We start from the raw sequence: 20204 nt of genomic DNA on the forward strand, positions 1-20204 counted from the left end.
AGCATGCAGTTTTTATTTTTATTTTTATTTTGGTCATTTCATGACCTTGTAATCCTTTGCGGGGTGAAGTCTGGGCCACTGAATGGAGCTGAGTGTTTACTGGCCGGATGCCCTTCCTGTCGCCAATGCAGAATTTTGCAGCGGATATATTCTCAGTGTGCCCAGAGAGAGAAACAGCAGCCTCTACCTAGCATCGAACTCACAGCCTCCTGATTATGAGGCGAGAGCTCTAGGCCCCCACATCACTCCTTGAAAGTATGCAAATGTGAGTCGATAAACAGTAGATAAATAAATTCTAGATGAATCTGCACAGCCTCTCCCTCAGCTACGGCCGCCTCAAGCAGGAGCCGTAAATCCAGGAATATCTCCAAATTGTACACCCGGTTCAGTCCACAGAAGTAAGAGTCTGTCCAGAGTCAGATATGAAATGTCATCTGGACAGGAAGTTGGGATGGGGGAGAGGCAAAAACACACAAACACTTTATCTTGCTAGGGTTGAATTGAAGCTGGTAGCCTCCAAGCATCACTTCTCTCTGGATGGAGATATTTAATGAGGTAACATAAGATAGATGCAGTCGGGTGGGGTTCAAATTTTTTAAACAACCGGTTCTGTGGGCGTGGCTTGGTTGGTGGGCGTGGCTTGGTGGTCATGTGACGGTGAACATGGCTTGGTCATGTTATTGGCTGGGCGTGGCCAACTCAATATCACTCACATTGAGGCACGCATCTCCTCGCCTGGCCTCTCATGACTGGGGATGCTGCAACAGTCGTAAGTGTGAAAAATGGCCATAAGTCACTTTTCTTTCAGTGCCATTCTAACTGAATGGTCACTCCACACAAGCAAAATACTAGCAAAGGAGGGGAAAATAACCTCCAGAGAGGTTTCTGAGACAGGAAGTCTAGTCCTGCCAAGAACGTAATAAGGGTTAACGGAGAGGCAGTTTCTGTAAGCAACACCAGAATGTTTCCTTCCTGCCTTCCTTACAGGATTAGGCCAGTGATTTCTTCTAACAGCTGGTTCTCCGAACTGCTTAGAATGTTAACAACCAGTTCTAGCGAATAGGTGAGAACTGGTAGAATCCCACCCCTGGATGCAGTCCTTGGGCGGTTTCATGTAGATGTTAAAAAGGAGCAGCAAAAGGCTTAACTCAGGCCATATTGCAGAGACCTGGGACTCACTGACTCCTCTTCTACCCAGCCAAGTGGAACCAGCCAGAAAGGTCGAAGAAGACCCACCATAACCCTTATTGACATCAATGACCACATCATTTAATAAGGGCAATTCCAGAAGTTCCACTTGTTATAACTCCAATACCATGTGGGTCATTATGTGAGAACTTGATGTGATTTGGATGTGGGAAGAGGTAGGAGTTCCAGGTAGGGATGGTAATCAGCGGCTTTGGACTGGTTCTGGCATCCCGGTAGGGAAAATCCTGACTGGTTCGGAGAACTGGTAGGGAAAATTTTGACTGGCCCCGCACACCCGCCCCCACTCTTACCTCTCACATTTTTCTGCTGTTCCTTAGCTCAGGTGATTTGCGAGGCAGACCGGATTGCCGCGCCTCAGCTGAGCTAAAAAAAACCCGCTCCCCTCACCAGTGCAGGGCAGGCTTTGAGTGCTGCACTGCTTGATGTGTATTCTCTTAACCAATCACACCACCGGGATAGGTTCTAAGGGAGTGCTGGCCCCACCCTCTCTGCCCCACCCTATATATCTTGCCTTTGCGCCACCAGCGAATCTCCGCGCCTCGCCTACTCTGCTCACCAAAGGTAAGCATGCCGCCTGCTTGCCCTGCGCCTCAGGTCAGAGCCCGGGGACGTACCATTCCCCGGCTCTGGCCTTCCCATGGAGCATCCGCCCGATAGCCCTTCACCTAGGCTGGGTCAGGGGAAGCACCTGACTGGAGCCTCCGCCTACATGCCGATGCCTGCCTCTGGCCTCCAACTATGACCCTGTGGGCCAAAGCAATTTATTTGGCCTGCAGCCTGCCATGCTAGGCCGTTGGGGGCGGGGCGGCATGGGCGCAGAAGGGCCAAAGCGGTTTGGAAACAGACCAGAGTCACTAGATGGTTCTTCTTACCTTTAAGACGATCCACCCGGAGCCGCTTCTTCTGTCTCTTGCCGCTTCACTCTGTGCTCCATGTGTTCTCCGGGCCAGCAGCTGCTTCTCTTGCTGGGAGAGCAGACTGCAATTCAGCAGCTGTCAGCCGCCACTTTGCGTCCTCTAAATCCCACCCGGAAAGCCGCCGCGGCCGAGAGAAACAGCATTCAACACGACTGCTGCTTCTCTCAGCTATGGCTCTTTCCCAAAGGGGCTTGGAGGACCCAAAGTGGCGGCCGACAGCTGCTAAATTGCAGTCTGCTGTCCCAGCAAGATCAGCAGCGGAGAGAAGCAGCCGGCCCACTGGTCCGGACAGCAGAGATGGAGTGGAGCACAGGCTCCGAAGTGCAGGTCGATTGAGCCTCGTTGCGCGGCAAAAGCCGCACATGCACGCACTCTCACATTTTTAGCAAACCGGTGGTAGGTTTATTTGAAACCCACCACTGGTCCCAGGCAAGCAGGTCAGCAACTGAGAGCTACGGGCAAGTGAGTGGTGGTTAGAAATAAGTAAATTCAAAAATAAAATAGTATATAAGATGCTTAAAGGTTTTACAAATGGGGGTTGGACTGGATGACCTTGAGATGTCCCTTGCAAGGTGAACTTGGGTGACGAGATGAAACTGTATATAAAAGTCTGTTTTGAGGTTCTAAAGGTGTGGCTTTTGATTTTGAACCTGCTTGTTAAGGTTCTAAAGACCACCAACACTTTGCAAACCGTCTTATTTCTTTTTAATAAATCCTCTTTGTTTTCAACGATCCAAGTTTTTTTTGTTGGCTTTGAGTTATTTCCCACTGCTAAAGCCCAGGACTCTTTAGAACAGCTTTCTTTCTTTCTTGTTTTAATTAGTTTTTATTACACGTTTTCCAACATTTCCACATTTCCAATCTTTACAGCGCTTCAGCATCAGTATCTCTTGTAATTTTATATTGATCTTTGTGTTTTTCTTTCTTTCCTTTTATATACTATTCCTATGGTAACATTCTTACATATATATTTTGCCTTTTCACAAATACCTATATATATATTTCCTGTCGCTCTTGCATAACCCTTATACATAATCTTTGCTTTTATTCTCTAGCCACTCATACCAAGTATCCCAGATCCTGTAAAATTCCATTTCTCCCTTATCCTTTAATTTCATTGTTAGTCTATCCATCTCTGCACATTCAAGCACTTTATCACCATATCCTCTGTAGGAGTAGATCAGCTTTCTACAAACTAGCGTCCTCCAAAGATTTTGACCAAACTGGGTATATTCTTAACCCCTCTGGAAATTGAGAAAGCTGCTCAGAGGAATTCTGCCCTTTATTGAGATTTAGGCCCTACAAGAATGCAGACGGAAAAATAATACCTCCTGTCTAGATGGGTGTGGAAGCAACGTGGGTGGGTGCTTCAATATTTTGTCCTGTATTTCATTCCTTTATTAATGGGATGAGGCTGGCAATCATTTAGGACAGTGTCTCCTATTTGCACATCATTCCCCCCCAAGGGTGCTTTCCTTCGGTTTAGTTCAGGGGTGTCCAACCTTGGCAACTTTAAGACTTGTGGACTTCTTTGCTGGTTGAGGAATTCTGGGAGTTGAAGTCCACAAGTCTTAAAGTTGCCAAGGTTGGACACCCCTGGTTTAGTTCCTGCTTCTTGCAAAAGACTCTTGCAGCTCAGCTCCAGGGACAAGGAGTGCCCTCTTGGGGCACCTGAAAGAAAAAAGGTTTGGGATGGATCCTCGGGGAGAAAAGCTACCGATGAGCTCGATGGGAGTCAAATAGGACTTGATGGCACTAAAGGAAGCACGGAAGCAATGACAACGTCTTCAAACGCCTTAAGGGAGAACGAGCGTATTCTCCGGCTTTCGTCGCTAGATGGCGCGATACAGAGAAGCAATATACGCGCCTAGAAAGCCGGTACTGTACAACTGCAGCATGCAAGGGAAGGGAGAGAGGCTGAGCTTGAAAGAGTTGAAACGATAGAGTATTGATTTGCAAGAGAGGATCGCCAACGGATACGGCACAAGAAGAAGAGAGGCTGTGGAGGAGAGGAAGCAAAATGGTGGAATTTCCTCTTCCGGGTCGCACAGGCGAGGCTGGTGGCGTCGGCGAAGCCTTTTGTGCTGTTTGGAGGGCCGTAGCGGCTCCTGGCAGGTGAGTGGAGGGCAGGTCGGAGGAGAAGCCGGGAGCAAGTCCGGCCCTTTGGGTTCCTCCACGGCCTGGAAGCAGAGAAGGGACAAGGCTGAAACATGTGGGCTGCTGCGGCATATCCATTCCCTCCCCAAAGTTTATTCCTCTAGGGCTGCACGATTTAAAATTGCTGTCTGAGCTTTTACCAATGGGAGATGTACACTGCTCAAAAAAAATAAAGGGAACACTTAAACAACACAATGTAACTCCAAGTCAATCACACTTCTTTTTTTAAAAAACCAAGTTTTATTAGTTTTTAAAGACAAACAAAAACAAACAAAACATAAAAACATTTAGCTTTCTTTCATAAGTGTACAAGCAGTGTGTCGGTTGGTTTACAAATTTTTTGTGCCTCCATTTCATAGTCTCAATTACAGTTACATTGCATAATAACTCATATTATCAATCAAAAATTGAATACCCTAGTATCACTATTAAACAATAATTTGACTATAATTTTATTCATTCATACTTTGCAAGATAACTATAATTTACTTATTTTATTTTATAACAATTCATATAATCCTCCCAAATCTATCCTAAAAACATTTTATAGATATGATAACAAAAAAAAGAAATACATCTTTATATATTCATTATTTTCTAAAATTCTAGATATTCTATTATTGTATTTTATTATCTAACCATTGATAGAAAAGGTCCCAAGTTTTATAAAATTGTTTATCCTCTTGTTCTCTAATTTCAAATGTCAATCTACTCATCTCAGCACATTCCAATATTTTCTTAATAATTTCCTCCTGTAATGGTATTTTCTCATTTTTCCAATTTTTAGCAAATACAATCCTAGGCGCTGTTAATACATTTACAATCAAATATTTTAAATCTTTACTGTATATACCTGGTAAAATTCCCAATAAAAATATATCTGGTTTCAAGTCTATATGTTTCTTTGTCATTTTTTCCAACCACATGCGGATTTTAGTCCAGTATTTTCTAGCGTCCTCACAAGTCCACCACATGTGGTAATATGAACCAGGTATCTGATGACATTTCCAACATTTTTCGGATTTATTCTTGAACATTCTTGCTATTCTTGTCGGGGGAAATGCCACCTGTAAAACATCTTATACAAATTTTCTTTATATGCTGTTGACATTGTCATTTTTTAATTTTGAAACCACAATTTTTGCCATTTCTCTAAATCAATCCCATATCCAAAATTCTTCCCCCAAGCAATCATAGTTTCTTGAACTTGTTCTTCCTCTAGTTTAGTTTCCAATAAATAACCATACAATTTTTTAATCACCTTTTCATCAGTACCTGTCAAAATCTTATCTAAGTCAGTCAATTTGTCATAAAATCCTTCTGTTTTGAGATCTTCATCATACCTTGAATGTATTTGCGCATATGAAAACCAATTCATCTTTATACCTTGTTCCTCTAGATTTTGCATCGATTTAAGTTCACCCTTTTCATCCAATATTTCCCCATATCTAACTGTTTGTTCCTTCTTATATATTATGGGATAAGAAAATGCTTCAATAGTCGATAACCACACTGGAATTTTCAAATAACATTGTCTTTTAATCTCCCAATTTAACCACAGAGACTCCCATATATGATGTCTTCTAAAATAGCCCTGTGTTTTGGTTCCCTTATACCATAGAAAAGCATGCCAGCCCAACAACAAATCATGTCCTTCTAGTGTCAACAATCTAGTATTTCTTAATGTTATCAATTCCTTGACCCACATCAAGTTTGTAGCTTGGTAGTACAACTCCCAATTAGGCAAACCAAATCCTCTAATTCTAGCATCTTGCAAGAGTTTTAACTTTATTCTCGCTTTCTTACCTTGCCATATATATTTCAACACAATTTTATTTAAATCTTCAAAATAGTCCTTTCTAAGCCTAATTGGTATTGTTTGAAACAGGTATAAACTTCTGGGTAAGATATTTATCTTGATTGTTAGATTCTCCCTATTAATGACAATTGTAGATTTTCCCATTTCGTCAAATCTAACGCTATCTGTTGTTTAAGTTTAATGTAATTGTTCTCTTTTAATGTACTGCATCTTGCTGTCAAGTGTATCCCCAAATACTTAACCTTGTTCGTGACTTGAATTTTCAATAGGTCTGCCAGTTCTTTTTGTCTTAGTAGCATATTCTTTGTCAAGGTCTTTGTTTTATCTTTATTTTCAAACCAGCCACCTTACCATATGTCTCTATCTTTTCCAATAATTTTGGTGCTGTTTCTAAAGGGTCTTCCAAAATAAAGGCCAAATCATCCTCAAAGGCTTGCAATTTAAATTCTTCCTTTTTAATTTTCACTCCTTTTATACTCCTATTGTCTCTAATATTTCTATTCAACACTTCCAAAGTTAGTCCAGGTGTGGGAGGAGATCCCTCAGGAGACCATCCGTCACCTCATCAGGAGCATGCCCAGGTGCATGATTTCCATTGATAATTTTTGTGTGATTTTGTTGTCAGCACATTCAACTATGTAATGAACAAAGTATTTAATAAGAATATTTCATTCATTCAGATCTAGCATGTCTTATTTTTGTGTTCCCTTTATTTTTTTGAGCAGTGTATATAGATATATATAAATATATATGGATATATATAAATACTGTATATAGCGGATTTTTTAAATCTTGCATTGGATTTCATCTGTTAGCCTTTCTAAAATTAGATCAAAAATTTGAGCAAATACACTTCTGGGACATTTTGCAGACTGAAATAAACATAGAGGTTTTTTACATTCACTAATTCATAGATGTGTATTTATGTGTGCGTATACATGTGTCTGTATAATCTTCAGTATTGTCAGGAACATTTTATAACAATTTTCAATGCTAATTACACAATGAAAAAAGAAAATGATTGAATGGAGATTTGAACTTAGATGTGTTTATGTGCCAAATGAACTATATTAAAGGTTAAAGTACCTTTTTGATATTTTCCATGGTAATATACGTGGAGCTTTTTTATTTGCTGTTTCCTCATGTTCTGCAGCCATTTTTTTTTTAAACAATAATTAAACTAACTCATTTATATGGATCTTACAGACAAAGAATATGTTAAGAAGAGGACTGTGAATAACAAAGAAGGAGAAGCAACATTAAAACAAAAATCAAAATCTTTTCCACTTCCTCCAGAAAGTATAAAAACTTTTCTCTTTCCTCAGAAGATGAGAATCAAGGGAAAAAAATAACAAGAATAAAGTTTTGAGCTGGAAACAATAGAGTTTGTGGAACTCAAGGAACGATTACATGGAAAGTCAAAGAGGAAGGAAAGAATGGCTTAAATCAGAGTATCTGCAGATAAGAGATCAGAAATATTTTTTGCCTCCTCAAGTATCTAAGAATATCAGTGTTAGAAAAACACACAGAGGGCCTATTGTGGAAAAAAACCACAGATTGCAGATCACAGCTAATTATGCAACAGAGGGTCCGCACCAATGAAAATACACACATGCTCATAGTGCGGCAAAGGATTTACTCAGAACAGCTCCCTCATGGAAACACTCACACCGGAGAGAAGGCCTACCAGTGCTCCCAATGTGGCAAAAGCACACCACACCACTTTTGTGAGACACAAGAGAATTCTCCCGGGGGAGAAACCCTTTGAATGTCCTGATTGTGGAAAACATTTTAGTCAGACTTCCAAACTGGTGGTACACCAGAGGACTCACATGGGGGAGAAACCATATGAGTGTGGGGATTGTGGAAATAGTTTCACTCAAAATTCCAACCTGTTGAGACACCAGAGAACTCACACAGGAGAAAAACCATATGAGTGTCTGTATTGCGGAAAAAGCTTCACTCAGAATGCCAGCCTGGTGATACACCAGAGGACTCACACGGGAGAGAAACCATATGAGTGTCAGGATTGTGGGAAAAGTTTCAGTCAGAATTCCAACCTGGTGATACACCAGAGGATTCACACAGGAGAGAAACCGTATGAGTGCCTGGATTGTGGGAAAAGTTTCAGTCGAAATTCCCACCTGGTGGAACACCAGAGAACTCACACAGGAGAGAAACCATATAAGTGTCGTGATTGTGGGAAAGGTTTCTTTTGGAATTCTAAGCTGGTGGTACACCAGAGAACTCACACAGGTAACAAACCATATCAATGTCTGGATTGTGGTAAAAGTTTCAATTGGAATTCTGCCCTGGTGATACACCAGAGGACTCACACAGGAGAAAAACCATATGAGTGTCTGGAGTGTGGGAAAAGTTTCACCCAGAATTACGACTTGGTTATACACCACAGGACTCACTCAGGAGAGAAACCGTATGAGTGTCCGGATTGTGGGAAAAGTTTCAGTAAGAATTTCAATCTGTTGGAACATCAGAGCATTCACACAGGAGATAAACCATATGAGTGTCCGGAGTGTGGGAAACATTTCAGTCGAAATTCCTATCTGGTGGAACACCAAAGAACTCATATGGGAGAGAAACCATATAAGTGTCATGATTGTGGGAAAACTTTCTGTCGGAATTCTCACCTAGTGGTACACCAGAGAACTCATACAGGCAACAAACCATATGAGTGTCCGGACTGTGGGAAAACTTTCAGTCGGAATTCTCTCCTCGTGTTACACCAGAGGACTCATACAGGCAACAAACCATATGAGTGTCTGGACTGTGGGAAACGCTTCTCTCAGAATTCCAATCTGGTGAAACATAAGAAAACACACACCAGAGAAAAACCATATGAGTGTCTGGAGTGTGGGAAAAAATTCATTGAGAATTCCAAGTTGGTGATACACCTGAGGACTCACACAGGACCGAGACCGTAATGAACGTCTGGATTGTGAGAAAGATTTCAGTAGTAGGTCTAGCCTTATCAATCATATAAGGTTACACTGGAGAAACCATTTTAATGCTGAGATTGCTGACAGTGTTTCACACAAACTTCCTATCAAAGAGTAGACACTCCACAAGGTGTTATTTGATGTGTGTAGATGAATCTTGAATATCATTTCTGATTTCTCATTACAAGCTCTATTTAATCAAACATGTCTTAGTATTAAACATGGAGGAGGAGATATGTGTTGGGATGTCCAAGCTTTTTCTGAGCTCCCTTTCTCTGGCCCAGTGCAATTGTTCCCTTCCACACAGGGATGACAGGTGAAGGCCTATGGTTGGCCAGCGAATGAAACCTGCCCAGCAACAAAATTCCCCCAGTTAAACAGATGAGCACCGCTTCCTAGAATCGGACATGACCGGACAGAGGAAACCTTTAGGAGGAAAAAGGCCTGCCAAATTTTATTGGAAAGAGTGTTCCTGTAGGGCTGGGGCTGCAGTAAAAAAAGGTTAATTTCCTAGCCCTATCAGCAAAATCTAAAGGAATGGACATTACTGTGTGTGCTGCTGCATTCTGGATCAGGGAAGTACCGGTCTGTCCAGAGTCAAAGATGAACTGCTATCTGGGGGGTAGGCAAAACACATGAACACTCCATCTTAGAAATACTTAATGGGGTATCGTAAGATGGATAGCCTCCTCGAGTAGTTTCATGTAGATGTTAAAAAGGATGAGCAAAAAGGCTTAAGTCCCAGGCCACCGCATCGTGCCAGGGGCTGGGACTTGGCGGTTCCTCTCCTACCCAGCCAGCTGAAACCAGCCAGGAAGGTAGAAGATCCACCATTACCCTTAATGGGTGGGCTTCGAAAATTTCAGCAACCAATTCTCTGCCCAGTTTCTGGGTGGGCGTGGCTATGGTGGGCGTGGCCTAGTCAGCTTCCTACAAGCCTCTGGGAGGGTGAAAACGGCCCTTCCTGAACCTCTGCGCGGGCCCTGTACTGGCATCCAAAACAGGCATGGTGGTAGAGGCCAGCCAGGGATGGGATATACCGGTTCACCGAACTGCGCAGAATCTTAGCTAGAGGATCACGCGAACCTGTAGCAGCCCACCCCAACCCTTAGTGAGTTTATAAAAAGTGACATCACATGACCCCATTTAATGAGAATAATTCCAGCAGTTCCACTTGTTGTTATATCTCCAGGACCATGTGGGTCATTAAGTGAGCACTTCATGTTACTCTGAAGTGGGAAGAGGTAGGAGTCTGAGGCAAGCAAGTCGGCAGCTGAGAGCTACGGGCAAGTGAGTGGTCTCCAAGGCCTGCTCCTTTCTGGGCCTGGGAGAGGAATTGAGAGCCAAGGGCTGAAGCCCAGGACTCTTTAGATCAGCTTTCTACAAACTAGCGCCCTCCAAAGATTTTGATCAATATTCAATAGTGGAATCTTTAACACCTCTGGAAGCTGCTCAGAGGAATTCTGCCCTCAAAGTGAGATGACAGAGGCAAGAATGCAGAAGGAAAAATAACATCTCCTGTCTAGATGGATTTGGAAGCTATGTGGGTGGGCACTTCAAGTCTTGTATTTCATTTTTCTATTAAAGGGATATGAAGCCAGCAATCGTTTAAGGCTGTGCATACACACAAGACGTTTATCATCTTTTATGGTGCAGCACCTGCTAATCTTGTGAAAGTAAGTAGAGTCAGGCTTCACTCTTCAAGCTTCCCTTAGTCACATATATAATTTTGGGGAGTTATCCTGCACCCCCAAGACGGGTGGGATTCACAAATTTTAGCAACCGGTTCTCTGCCTGGTTGCTAGGTGGGCGTGGCCATGGTGGGCGTGGCCTAGTCAGCCTCCTGCACCACAGTGGGAGGGGGGGTGTTTTCGCCCTCTACCGTCTCCTGAGGTTTTCCTCGAGCCTCTGGGAGGGCGAAAACTGCCTCCCTCGGGCTCCTGAGGCGCTTGGGCCCATTTCCAGGAGCCCCATATTTTGCCTTCCCCAGGCTCCAGAGGCTTTCCTTGATCCTCTGGGAAGGCAAAAAGTGCCTCCCCCGGGCTCCTGAGGCCGGAAACAGCCCCGTTTCTGGACTTCTGGGAAGCCGTTTTTTTTGCCCTCCCAGAGCCTCTGAGTGGGTCCTGCACTTACTTGGCATCCAAAATGGGCCACGTGGAGACTCCTGGGAGTGGCCAGGGGGAGCTAGCCAGTCCTTGCAACTACTGGTTTGGCGTATCAGATGTAAAATTAGCATCCGGTTTGCCTGAACCAGCTGAATCCCACCCCTGCCCCAAGAGGAACAACTGGCTGGAAGAGTCTTTACTGATCCCCAAAGGAGGTGCCGTTTTTTGTTGCCTGATGGCACATTGTGTTCCCCCCCACAGATGCTGCCCCTTGGTTTAGTTCCTGCAAAAGAAGCTCCAGGCTCAGTTGCAGTGACGATGTGGGTGTCCAAGACCCAAAGGAGAGACTAGGGCTGTGATGGCGAACCTATGGCACGCGTGCCACAAGTGGCATGCAGAGCCACTTGTGCTGGCACGCGAGCCGCAGGCAAGCTTACCTCACTGCGCATGTACGTGCCTCACAGCTGATACCCCCTGGTTGGTTTGAGGCCTTTTTGGCCTCCCAGAGGCTGAAAAAGCCTCTGCAAGGCTTTCAGGACAAATAATAGGCCCGTTTCGTCACTTCCTGTAGTACCAGAAGTGATGAAACAGGCCTATAATTTGGCCTGAAAAGCCTTGCAGAGGCTATTTCGAAGCCTCTGGGAGGCCAAAGAAGCCCTCAAACCAGCCAAAAATCAGCGGTGAGGCGCAGTGCAGGTAAGGGGGTTGCGCATGTATGCACGGGGCGTGGGGAGGGTGGGCCACACATTGCATTCTGGTTGCTGGTACGCGTGTGCACGCTGGTGCATGCACAATTTTTGACACAGAAGCCCAAAAGGGTTAGCCACCACTGGACTAGGGCTAGATCATCCTGGAGAAAAGTTACGAATGTGATGGCTAAGAATGGAAAACAGCACTTCATTAAAAAAAAAAAAAAAACTTAGAAACTCCTGATATAGAATGTGCGTATTTTCAGCCTCACGTCACTAGGTGGAGCTCTAACACAACACGAGCATCTGGCAATCCGTCAATATAATAGGGGTATCCCTGGTGGCCAAGATCCGACATTCAACCGAAGGGGGCGCAGCTGAGGTGAAAGGCGTTAAAACCAGAGTATTGGTAGAAAGGATGTGGAGGAGGAATTTCCTCTTTTGCCTCTCCCATGGGAAGATGGAGTCGTGAAGAGAAGTCCTGCTCTTAGGGACGAAGCGGATCCTGGGAGGTGAGTGGAGGGCAGGTCGGAGAAGCAAGTTGGGCCCTTTGCGTTCCTCCACAGCGGGGAAGCCGAGCAAGGAACAAGAATGAAAGATACGGGCATATTCTGCTGCATATTCTCTCTCCCCAAATGTTATTACACTTATGCTGCATGGTTTAAAATTGCTGTCTGTGATGAGAGAATAATCTTGAAATGGGACATATGAAGAATGGTTGCAGGATTTGGGTCTTGGTTAGTCTAGAGAAAAGGAATAGTGGGGACATGATAGCAGTATTTGAGGGGCTGCCATAAAGAGGGGGAAGGGGTCAATTTATTTTCCAAAGCTCCTGCAGGCAGGACAAAAAACAATGAATGGAAATTTATCAAGGAGAGAAGCAACCTGGAATTAAGGAGCAATTTCCAAACAGTGAGAACAATTAACCAGTGGAATAGCTTTGCCTTCAGACGTTGTGGCTGCTTCATCACTCGAGGTTTTTAAGAAGAGACTGGACAGCCACTTACCTGGAATGGTATAGGTTCTCTTGCTTGAGCAAGGGATTGGGCCAGAAAACTACAAGGACCTTTTGACATCTGGGAGATTTAATTTTTTTTTCATATCTACCTCTCTCTCTGTCTTCATGTTGATTGAAACATGCCAGAAGTGCATTTTCTCAATTTTTTAAATTTACTTTTAGAAAGATGGGGGACACTAACAGACAAAATGGTGCCCAAATCCTATGCGAGATTTAAAGCATCTACTTTGCCCACGAAACTCCTCACCTAACCAGGAAAACAACAAGGAATCAAGCATATTTTTCCAAGCAAAAAAAAATCACAGGCAGCCAATTTTAATCCATGCCGTATAAGTGGAATAACATTTAGGGAGAGAACGAATATGCAGCAGCAGCAGCCCACGTTTTCAGCCTCGTTGCTTCCTCTTCTGTTTCTGTGCCATGGAGGAATCCAAAGGGCCCGACTTCCTCCTCAGTTCTCCTCCGACCTGCTCTCCATTCACCTCCCAGGAGCCCCTTCTACCCCGAGCAGTACTTCCACAGGTGCGTTGCATCATGAAAACTGATGAGGCCTTGTTTGTATGCACAGCCTGAAATGATTGCCATCTTCCTCCCATTAATCGAACGAAATGCGGGACAAAAAAAACGGAAGCGCCCACCCACATTGCTTCCAAACCCATCTAGACAGGAGGTAATATTTATCCCTCTGCATTGTTGTAGGGCCTAAATCTCACTTAGAGGGCAGAATTCCTCTGAGCTGCCTTCCAGGTTTCCAGAGGCGTTTTAAGATCCCACCATTGAATATCCCCAAGCAGCTTGATCAAAATCTTTGGAGGGCAACTAGTAGATCTAAAGAATCCTGCGCTTTTAGCAGTTGGCTCTCAATTCCTCTCCCGGGCCCAGATAGGAGCAGGCCTGGAGACCAGCCACTTGCTTGTAGCTCTCAGCTTCTGGCTTGCTTGCCTGGGACACCTACCTCTTCCTACATCCAAATCACATGCGGTCCTCAATGACCCACATGGTCCTGGAGAGATAACAAGCAGAACTGCTGGAATTACCCTCATGTGGTCATATGATGTCACTTTTTATAAACTCATTTAAGGGTTAGGGTGAATTTTCTTCTAGCTTCCTGGCTGGTTCCACCTTGCTGGGTAGAAGAGGAGCCGCTGAATCCCAGACAATCCCTGCACTATGGGGTGGCCTGGGACTTAAGCCTTTTGCTCTTCCTTTTTAACGTCTTACGTGAAACCGCCCAAGGAGGCTATTCACTTTATGATACCCCATTAAATATCTCCATCCAGAGAATGATGCTCTGGCAGTCCTGCCCAAAGTACCTGGCAATATGGAGTACTCATGTATTTTTGCCTCCTCCCGCCACTTCCTGTGTAGATGACATTTCACCTTTGACTCTGGACAGACTGGTACTTCCCTGGACTGAACCGGTGTACAATTTGGAGGTATTCCTGGATTCACAGCTCCTGCTTCAGGCGGCCATATCTGGGGGAGGGGCTGTGCAGATTCAACTAGTGTGCCAGTTGTGCCCTTTTTCCTGAACCAGGCGGCCTTGAGCATGCCTTGGGTCACCTGTTTGGATCACTGCGGTGGACCACCCAGAAAATTCAAATGGTCCAGAATGCAGCATCACACACAGGGATGAGCGTCGCTAGATTGCCTGTGTAACATCCTTGTGACGAGAGCTGCACTGGATTGTTTTCTTTACAGGTACAATTCAAGCTACCGGTCATCCCCTTTAAAGCCATTTCTTTATTATAGCAATATCATTTAGACACACAATACCACCACAGAATGCTTTACAGCAGTCTTGGTTTACAGATTCAGCATATAGCACCCAACAAACTGGGTCCTCATTGTACGGATCTCAGTAGGATGGAAGGCTGTCAACCTTAAGCCCCATCAGGATCAAATTGAAGGCTGTGGGCAGAGTCAGCTGGCAATACTGCATTCTTAAACACTGCGCCAATAGGGCACTTGTCATTATTCTCCCGCCTTTATTATTTTAACATCTACTTGTTGAGATGGGAAGGGCACGCTCCTTGTACATTCCTTTAAATTTCACTAATAGGGCTAGGAAATGAACATTTTTTTACTGCAGCTCCAGCCCTATGGGAACTATTTGCCATAAACGATTTAACAGATAACGGATAATCAGAGTTGGAAGGGACCTTATAGGTCATCTAGTCCAACCCCCTACCCAAGCAGAAGACCCGATTCCATTTATGACAAATGGCAGTCCAATCTCTTCTTGGAAGTCTCAAGTGATGACGCTCCCACAACTTCTGAGGGCAACCTGTTCCATTGGTTGATGGTTGTGGCTGTCAGAAAGTTTCTCCTTATTTCCAGGTTAAATCTCTCCTTGTTCAGTTTCCATCCGTTATTCCTTGTCTGGCCTATAGGCGCTTTAGAAAATAGCTTGACCCCCTTCCTCTCTGTGGCAGCCCCTCAAATATTGGAAGACTGCTATCATGTCTCCCTGGTCCTTCACTAGACTAGCCATGCCCAGTTCCTGTAACCATTCTTCATATGTTTCAGTCTCCAATCCCCTATCATCCTGGTTGCTCTTCTCTGTCCTTTTTCTAGAGTCTCAACATCTTTTTTATAGTGTGGTGACCAAAATTGGCTGACCAAAAGTGTAGTCTTACTAAGGTTTTATGGAGTGGTATAAAGCCTTAGTAAGACACCTAGAGTACAGCACCCAGATCCATCCCATTTCATAGGAACTATTTCCAATAAAATTTGGCAGCCCTTTTTCCTCCTAAAGTTTTCCTGTTCGGTCCTGTTCTAAGAGGCGGTGCTCATCTGTTTCTTAACTGAGAAAATTTTGTTGCTGGGCGGGTTTCATTCACTGTCCAACCATAGGCCTTCACCTGTCATCCCTGTGTGGAAGGTACTGCATTGGCCTGAGAAAGGGAGCTTAGAAAAGGCTTGGACATCCCAACACAGATCTCCTCCTCCTCCATGTTTAATACTAAGACATGTTTGATTAAAAAGAGCTTGCAATGAGAAATCAGAAAATAATATTCAAGATTCATCTACACACATCAAATAACACCTTGTGGAGTGTCTACTCTTTTGATAGGAATTTTGTGTGAAACACTGTCAGCAATCTTGGCATTAAAATGGTTTCTCCCATGTAACCTTACATGATTGATGAGGCTAGTCCTACTACTGAAATCTTCCCTACAATCCGAACATTCTGTACAGCCTCGCTCCTATATGAGTCCTCTGGTGTATCACCAGCTTGGAATTCTGAATGAATATTTTCCCCACACTCCAGATACTCATATGGATTTTCTCTGCTGTGAGTTTTCTGGTGTTTCACCAGGTTGGAATTCTGGATGAAATGCTTTCCACAGACTGGACACTCATATGGTTTGTTGCCTGTATGAGTTCTCTGGTGTACCACAAGTTTGGAAGTCTGAGTGAAACGTTTCCCACAGTCTGGACACTCATATGGTTTGTTGCCTGTATGAGATGTCTGGTGTACCACTAGGTGAGAACTCCGACCAAAAGTTTTCCCACAGTCAGGACACTTATATGGTTTCTCTCCTGTATGAGTTCTTTGGTGTTCCACCAGATAGGAATTTCGACTGAAATGTTTCCCACAGTGCAAACACTCATACGGTTTATCTCCTGTGTGAATGGTCTGGTGTTGTAACAGATTGAAATTCTTACTGAAACTTTTCCCACAATCTGGACACTCATACGGGTTCTCTCCTGAGTGAGTCTTCTGGTGTATAACCAATTCATAATTCTGAATGAAACTTTTCCCACACTCCAGACACTCATATGGTTTTTCTCCTGTGTGAGTCCTCTGGTGTATCACCAGGGCAGAATTCCAATTGAAACTTTTACCACAATCCAGACATTGATATGGTTTGTTGCCTGTGTGAGTTCTCTGGTGTACCACCAGCTTAGAATTCCAAAAGAAACCTTTCCCACAATCAGGACACTTATATGGTTTCTCTCCTGTGTGAGTTCTCTGGTGTTCCACCAGGTGGGAATTTCGACTGAAACTTTTCCCACAATCCAAGCACTCATATGGTTTATCTCTTGTGTGAATCCTCTGATGTGTCACCAGGTTGGAATTCTGAGTGAAACTTTTCCCACAATCCCGACACTCATATGGTTTCTCTCCCGTGTGAGTCCTCTGGTGTATCACCAGGCTGGCATTCTGAGTGAAGCTTTTTCCACAATACAGACACTCATATGGCTTCTCTCCCATGTGAGTTCTCTGGTGTCTCAACAGCTTGGAATTTTGAGTGAAACTTTTTCCACATTCCTCACACTCATATGGTTTCTCCCCCGTGTGAGTCCTCTGGTGTACCACCAGTTTGGAAGTCTGAGTGAAACATTTCCCACAGTCCGGACACTCATATGGTTTGTTGCCTGTATGAGTTCTCTGGTGCACCACTAGGTGAGAATTCCGACAGAAAGTTTTCCCACAATCAGGACACTTATATGGTTTCTCTCCTCTGTGAGTTCTTCGGTGTTCCATCAAGTAGGAATTTCGACTGAAATGTTTCCCACAGTCCAGACACTCATATGGTTTATCTCCTGTGTGAATGCTCTGATGTTCCACCAGATTGAAATTCTTACTGAAACTTTTCCCACAATCCGGACACTCATGCAGTTTTTCTCCCGTATGAGTCCTCTGGTGTATCACCAGGCTGGTATTCTGAATGAAACTTTTCCCACAATACAGACACTCATATGGTTTCTCTCCCGTGTGAGTCCTCTGGTGAGTCCTCAGCTCAGAATTCCATGTGAAACTTTTCCCACAATCAGAACATTCAAAGTGTTTCTCTCCAGTGTAAGTCCTCTTCTGTCTCACCACATTGGTGTGCATTGTAAATCTTTTTTCACATTGGGAGCACTGGTAGAGCTTCTCTCTAGTATGGGTCCTTCCATCAATCATGAGGAAGCTTTTCGGAGTAAAGCTTTTGCCACATTCCAAACATTTCTATGACTTTTCATTTGGTCAATCCTCTTATGCATGATGATTATGCATTACAAGGGACGTGGTGGCTCAATGGCTAAGACGCTGAGCTTGTCAATTTGAAAGGTCGGTAGTTCAGCGGTTTGAATCACTAGTGCCACGTAACGGAGTGAGCTCACGTTACTTATCACAGCTTCTGCCAACCTAGCTGTTTGAAAGCATGTAAAAATGCAAGTAGAAAAATAGGGACCACTTTGGTGGGAAGGTATCCACGTTCTGTGCACCTTCAGCATTTAGTTATGCCAGCCACATGACCACAGAGACATCTTTGGACAGCCCTGGCTCTTTGGTTTTGTAACGGAGATGAGCACTGCCCCCTAGAACCGGAAACGACTAGAATGTATGTGCAAGGGAAACATTTACCTTTACCTTATGCATAGTCAGCTGTGATCTACAATCTGTTTTTCCCCCCAACATTAAGCTGTTGTTTTTTTTGCAACACAGATATTATTGGATTTTTGTGGAGACCAAAAAAATTCTGATCTCTTACTTGGGGTTTCTTTGATTAAGGCATTATTTCCTTCCTCAAAGGCTTTAAATGCCTGTCCAATTTAGCTATCCAAGCGACCTTTTCCTTTCCACTGACTTCCAGGAATTTCCCACTTTTTCTTTAGTTGGAAATTGTCCTCCTTGCCTTCTCATATAATGTTTTCTTCAGGTCCATATACTCTATTTCCAGCTCAAAAGTTTGTTCTTGTTATTCTCTCCCTTGTCTCTGATCTGGTGAGGAATAAAAAGTGGTTTTCACTTTCCAGAGGAAGTAAAAAAATTGTTTGATGGCTTGTTTTCCTTTTTAAAGCTGCTTCTCAGTTTCTGTTTTCCACAGCAATCGTCTTGGCATCTTCTTTGTCTGTAAAAATCATATCAATGAGTTAATTTCATTGTCTAAAAAATGGCTGCAGAACATGTGAAACAGGAAAACCACCCACATTTAACATGAAAAAACAAACACTAAAATCATAGTTTTTTAAGCTCTAACATTAATTATGATTCATTTGGCATATGAAAGGTTAGCAAATCCAAGTTCAAATATTGAATCAATTATAATATTCTCTTTTTGGCTTGGATAGATCACACAAACATGCACGCCTATTCACACAGAAATAAAAACCTATGAATTTACATATGTAGGCAATCAATGTGTATCAGTGTCCAAAATGTCCCAAAAGTGCATTCACTGAAACTTTTAATTTAAATCTGCAAAAGTGGGGACAATAACAGATGAAGTGGTGTCCAAATGCTATGCAAGATTTAAAGCATCCGCATTGCCCATGAAATTGATGGGCACTTAGTAAGAAATATAAAAAACATATAAATCTCCCATTTCCCAGCAGAAAATCAAATACAGGCAGCAGTTTTACATCGTGCAGCCCCAGAGGAATAAAATTTGGGAAGGAAAGGAAAATGCAGCAGAAGCCCATATCTTTCCATTCTTCTCCCTTCCCTGCATCCCCGCCGTGGAGGAACCCAAAGGGCCAAACTGGCTCCCGGCTTCTCCTCCGACCTGCCCTCCACTCACCTCCCAGGAGCCGCTTCGACTCTCGAAACAACGCAAAAGGGTCTGCCGACGCCATCAGCCTCCCGTGGCCGAGCCGGAAGAGGAAGTTCCTCTTTCGCCTCATCTCCTCCACATCCTCTCTAGGAATACGGCCCTCGGGCGAATCAATAAACGAACTCTCAAGGAATATAGTACTCTATCGTATCAACCCGTTCAAGCCCAACCTTTGCTCCTTCCCTAGATAGTATACCTCTGCCGCCCCTGAACTGGCCGCGAATAGACCGCCATTTAGTGACATACTGTATGGCGGGAGAACATGCTCGTTCTACCTTAAGGCGTTTAAAGATTACGGGGCGTGCATAAGTGCACCAAAACGTGCCTACCGTCCCTGTCCTATTGTTTCTTTTTTTTCTTATTCGTATCCATTTCATGTATTTATAACCATGTTTATACTTATACCTGTTATCTAATAATTGTTTGACTAAATAATAAACAAAAACAAACAAATAAATAAAAATGTTCATTACTGGAAGTAATTACTGGAAGTAAACTGGAAGCCTCCTATCTGAAATGGTAAAGGGTTTCCTGCTTCAGCAGGGGGTTGGAGTAGAAGACCTCCAAGATCCCTTCCGCCTCTGATCTGATTGATATACACAGGCAGAAATACACACAAATACACACAGAAATACACACCTATGGATTTCTGTATGTAGAAAATCTGTGTGTATTTCCATCAGTGGGATAGATAGCACCACCACCAGATGGATTCGCAACTGGCTGACAAAACCGTTCTCAATGAGTAATAGGTCTAAGTCTCCATGGAGGGAAGTAAGCAGTGG

At 43.7% G+C, this 20204-nt stretch overlaps 3 protein-coding genes across 5 annotated transcripts in view; 2 read left to right on the forward strand and 1 right to left on the reverse strand.

The window, feature by feature from the left end:
- The window catches only part of LOC113427119 (uncharacterized), a 45578-nt gene that overhangs the window by 20113 nt on the left and 5261 nt on the right, over positions 1 to 20204 (forward strand). Inside the window, exons 1-3 of one of the 2 annotated variants that reach the window (XM_087953215.1) lie at positions 4032 to 4241; positions 7309 to 9040; positions 15842 to 15845. In XM_087953215.1, the coding sequence (XP_087809341.1) occupies positions 7758 to 9040; positions 15842 to 15845 (1287 nt within the window). In that variant the 5' untranslated portion in view covers positions 4032 to 4241; positions 7309 to 7757. Of the gene's footprint in view, positions 1 to 4031; positions 4242 to 7308; positions 9295 to 15841; positions 15846 to 20204 lie in introns of those variants that run through there. The other variant, XM_087953214.1, reaches the window with a different exon arrangement.
- LOC113427116 (uncharacterized) overlaps positions 1 to 20204 on the forward strand; it is a 76524-nt gene that overhangs the window by 4741 nt on the left and 51579 nt on the right. The gene's annotated exons all lie outside the window — the stretch shown is intronic.
- LOC113427117 (uncharacterized) lies at positions 14595 to 19487 on the reverse strand. The gene is made up of 3 exons (XM_087953076.1): positions 19387 to 19487; positions 18237 to 18717; positions 14595 to 17857 (listed from the first exon to the last, which is right to left on the reverse strand). The coding sequence occupies exon 3, from the start codon at positions 17784 to 17786 to the stop codon at positions 16008 to 16010; it is 1779 nt and encodes a 592-aa protein (XP_087809202.1). The 5' UTR covers positions 17787 to 17857; positions 18237 to 18717; positions 19387 to 19487; the 3' UTR covers positions 14595 to 16007.

Source organism: Notechis scutatus, chromosome 2, assembly GCF_049901735.1.
Source record: "Notechis scutatus isolate UNSWTSFEM ecotype Mainland chromosome 2, rNotScu1.2, whole genome shotgun sequence".
NCBI lineage: Eukaryota > Metazoa > Chordata > Lepidosauria > Squamata > Elapidae > Notechis > Notechis scutatus.

Bases quoted from the DNA above. Each gene is read 5' to 3' on its own strand.
- LOC113427117 (XM_087953076.1), bottom strand. From the start codon at position 17,786: ATGATTGATGGAAGGACCCATACTAGAGAGAAGCTCTACCAGTGCTCC.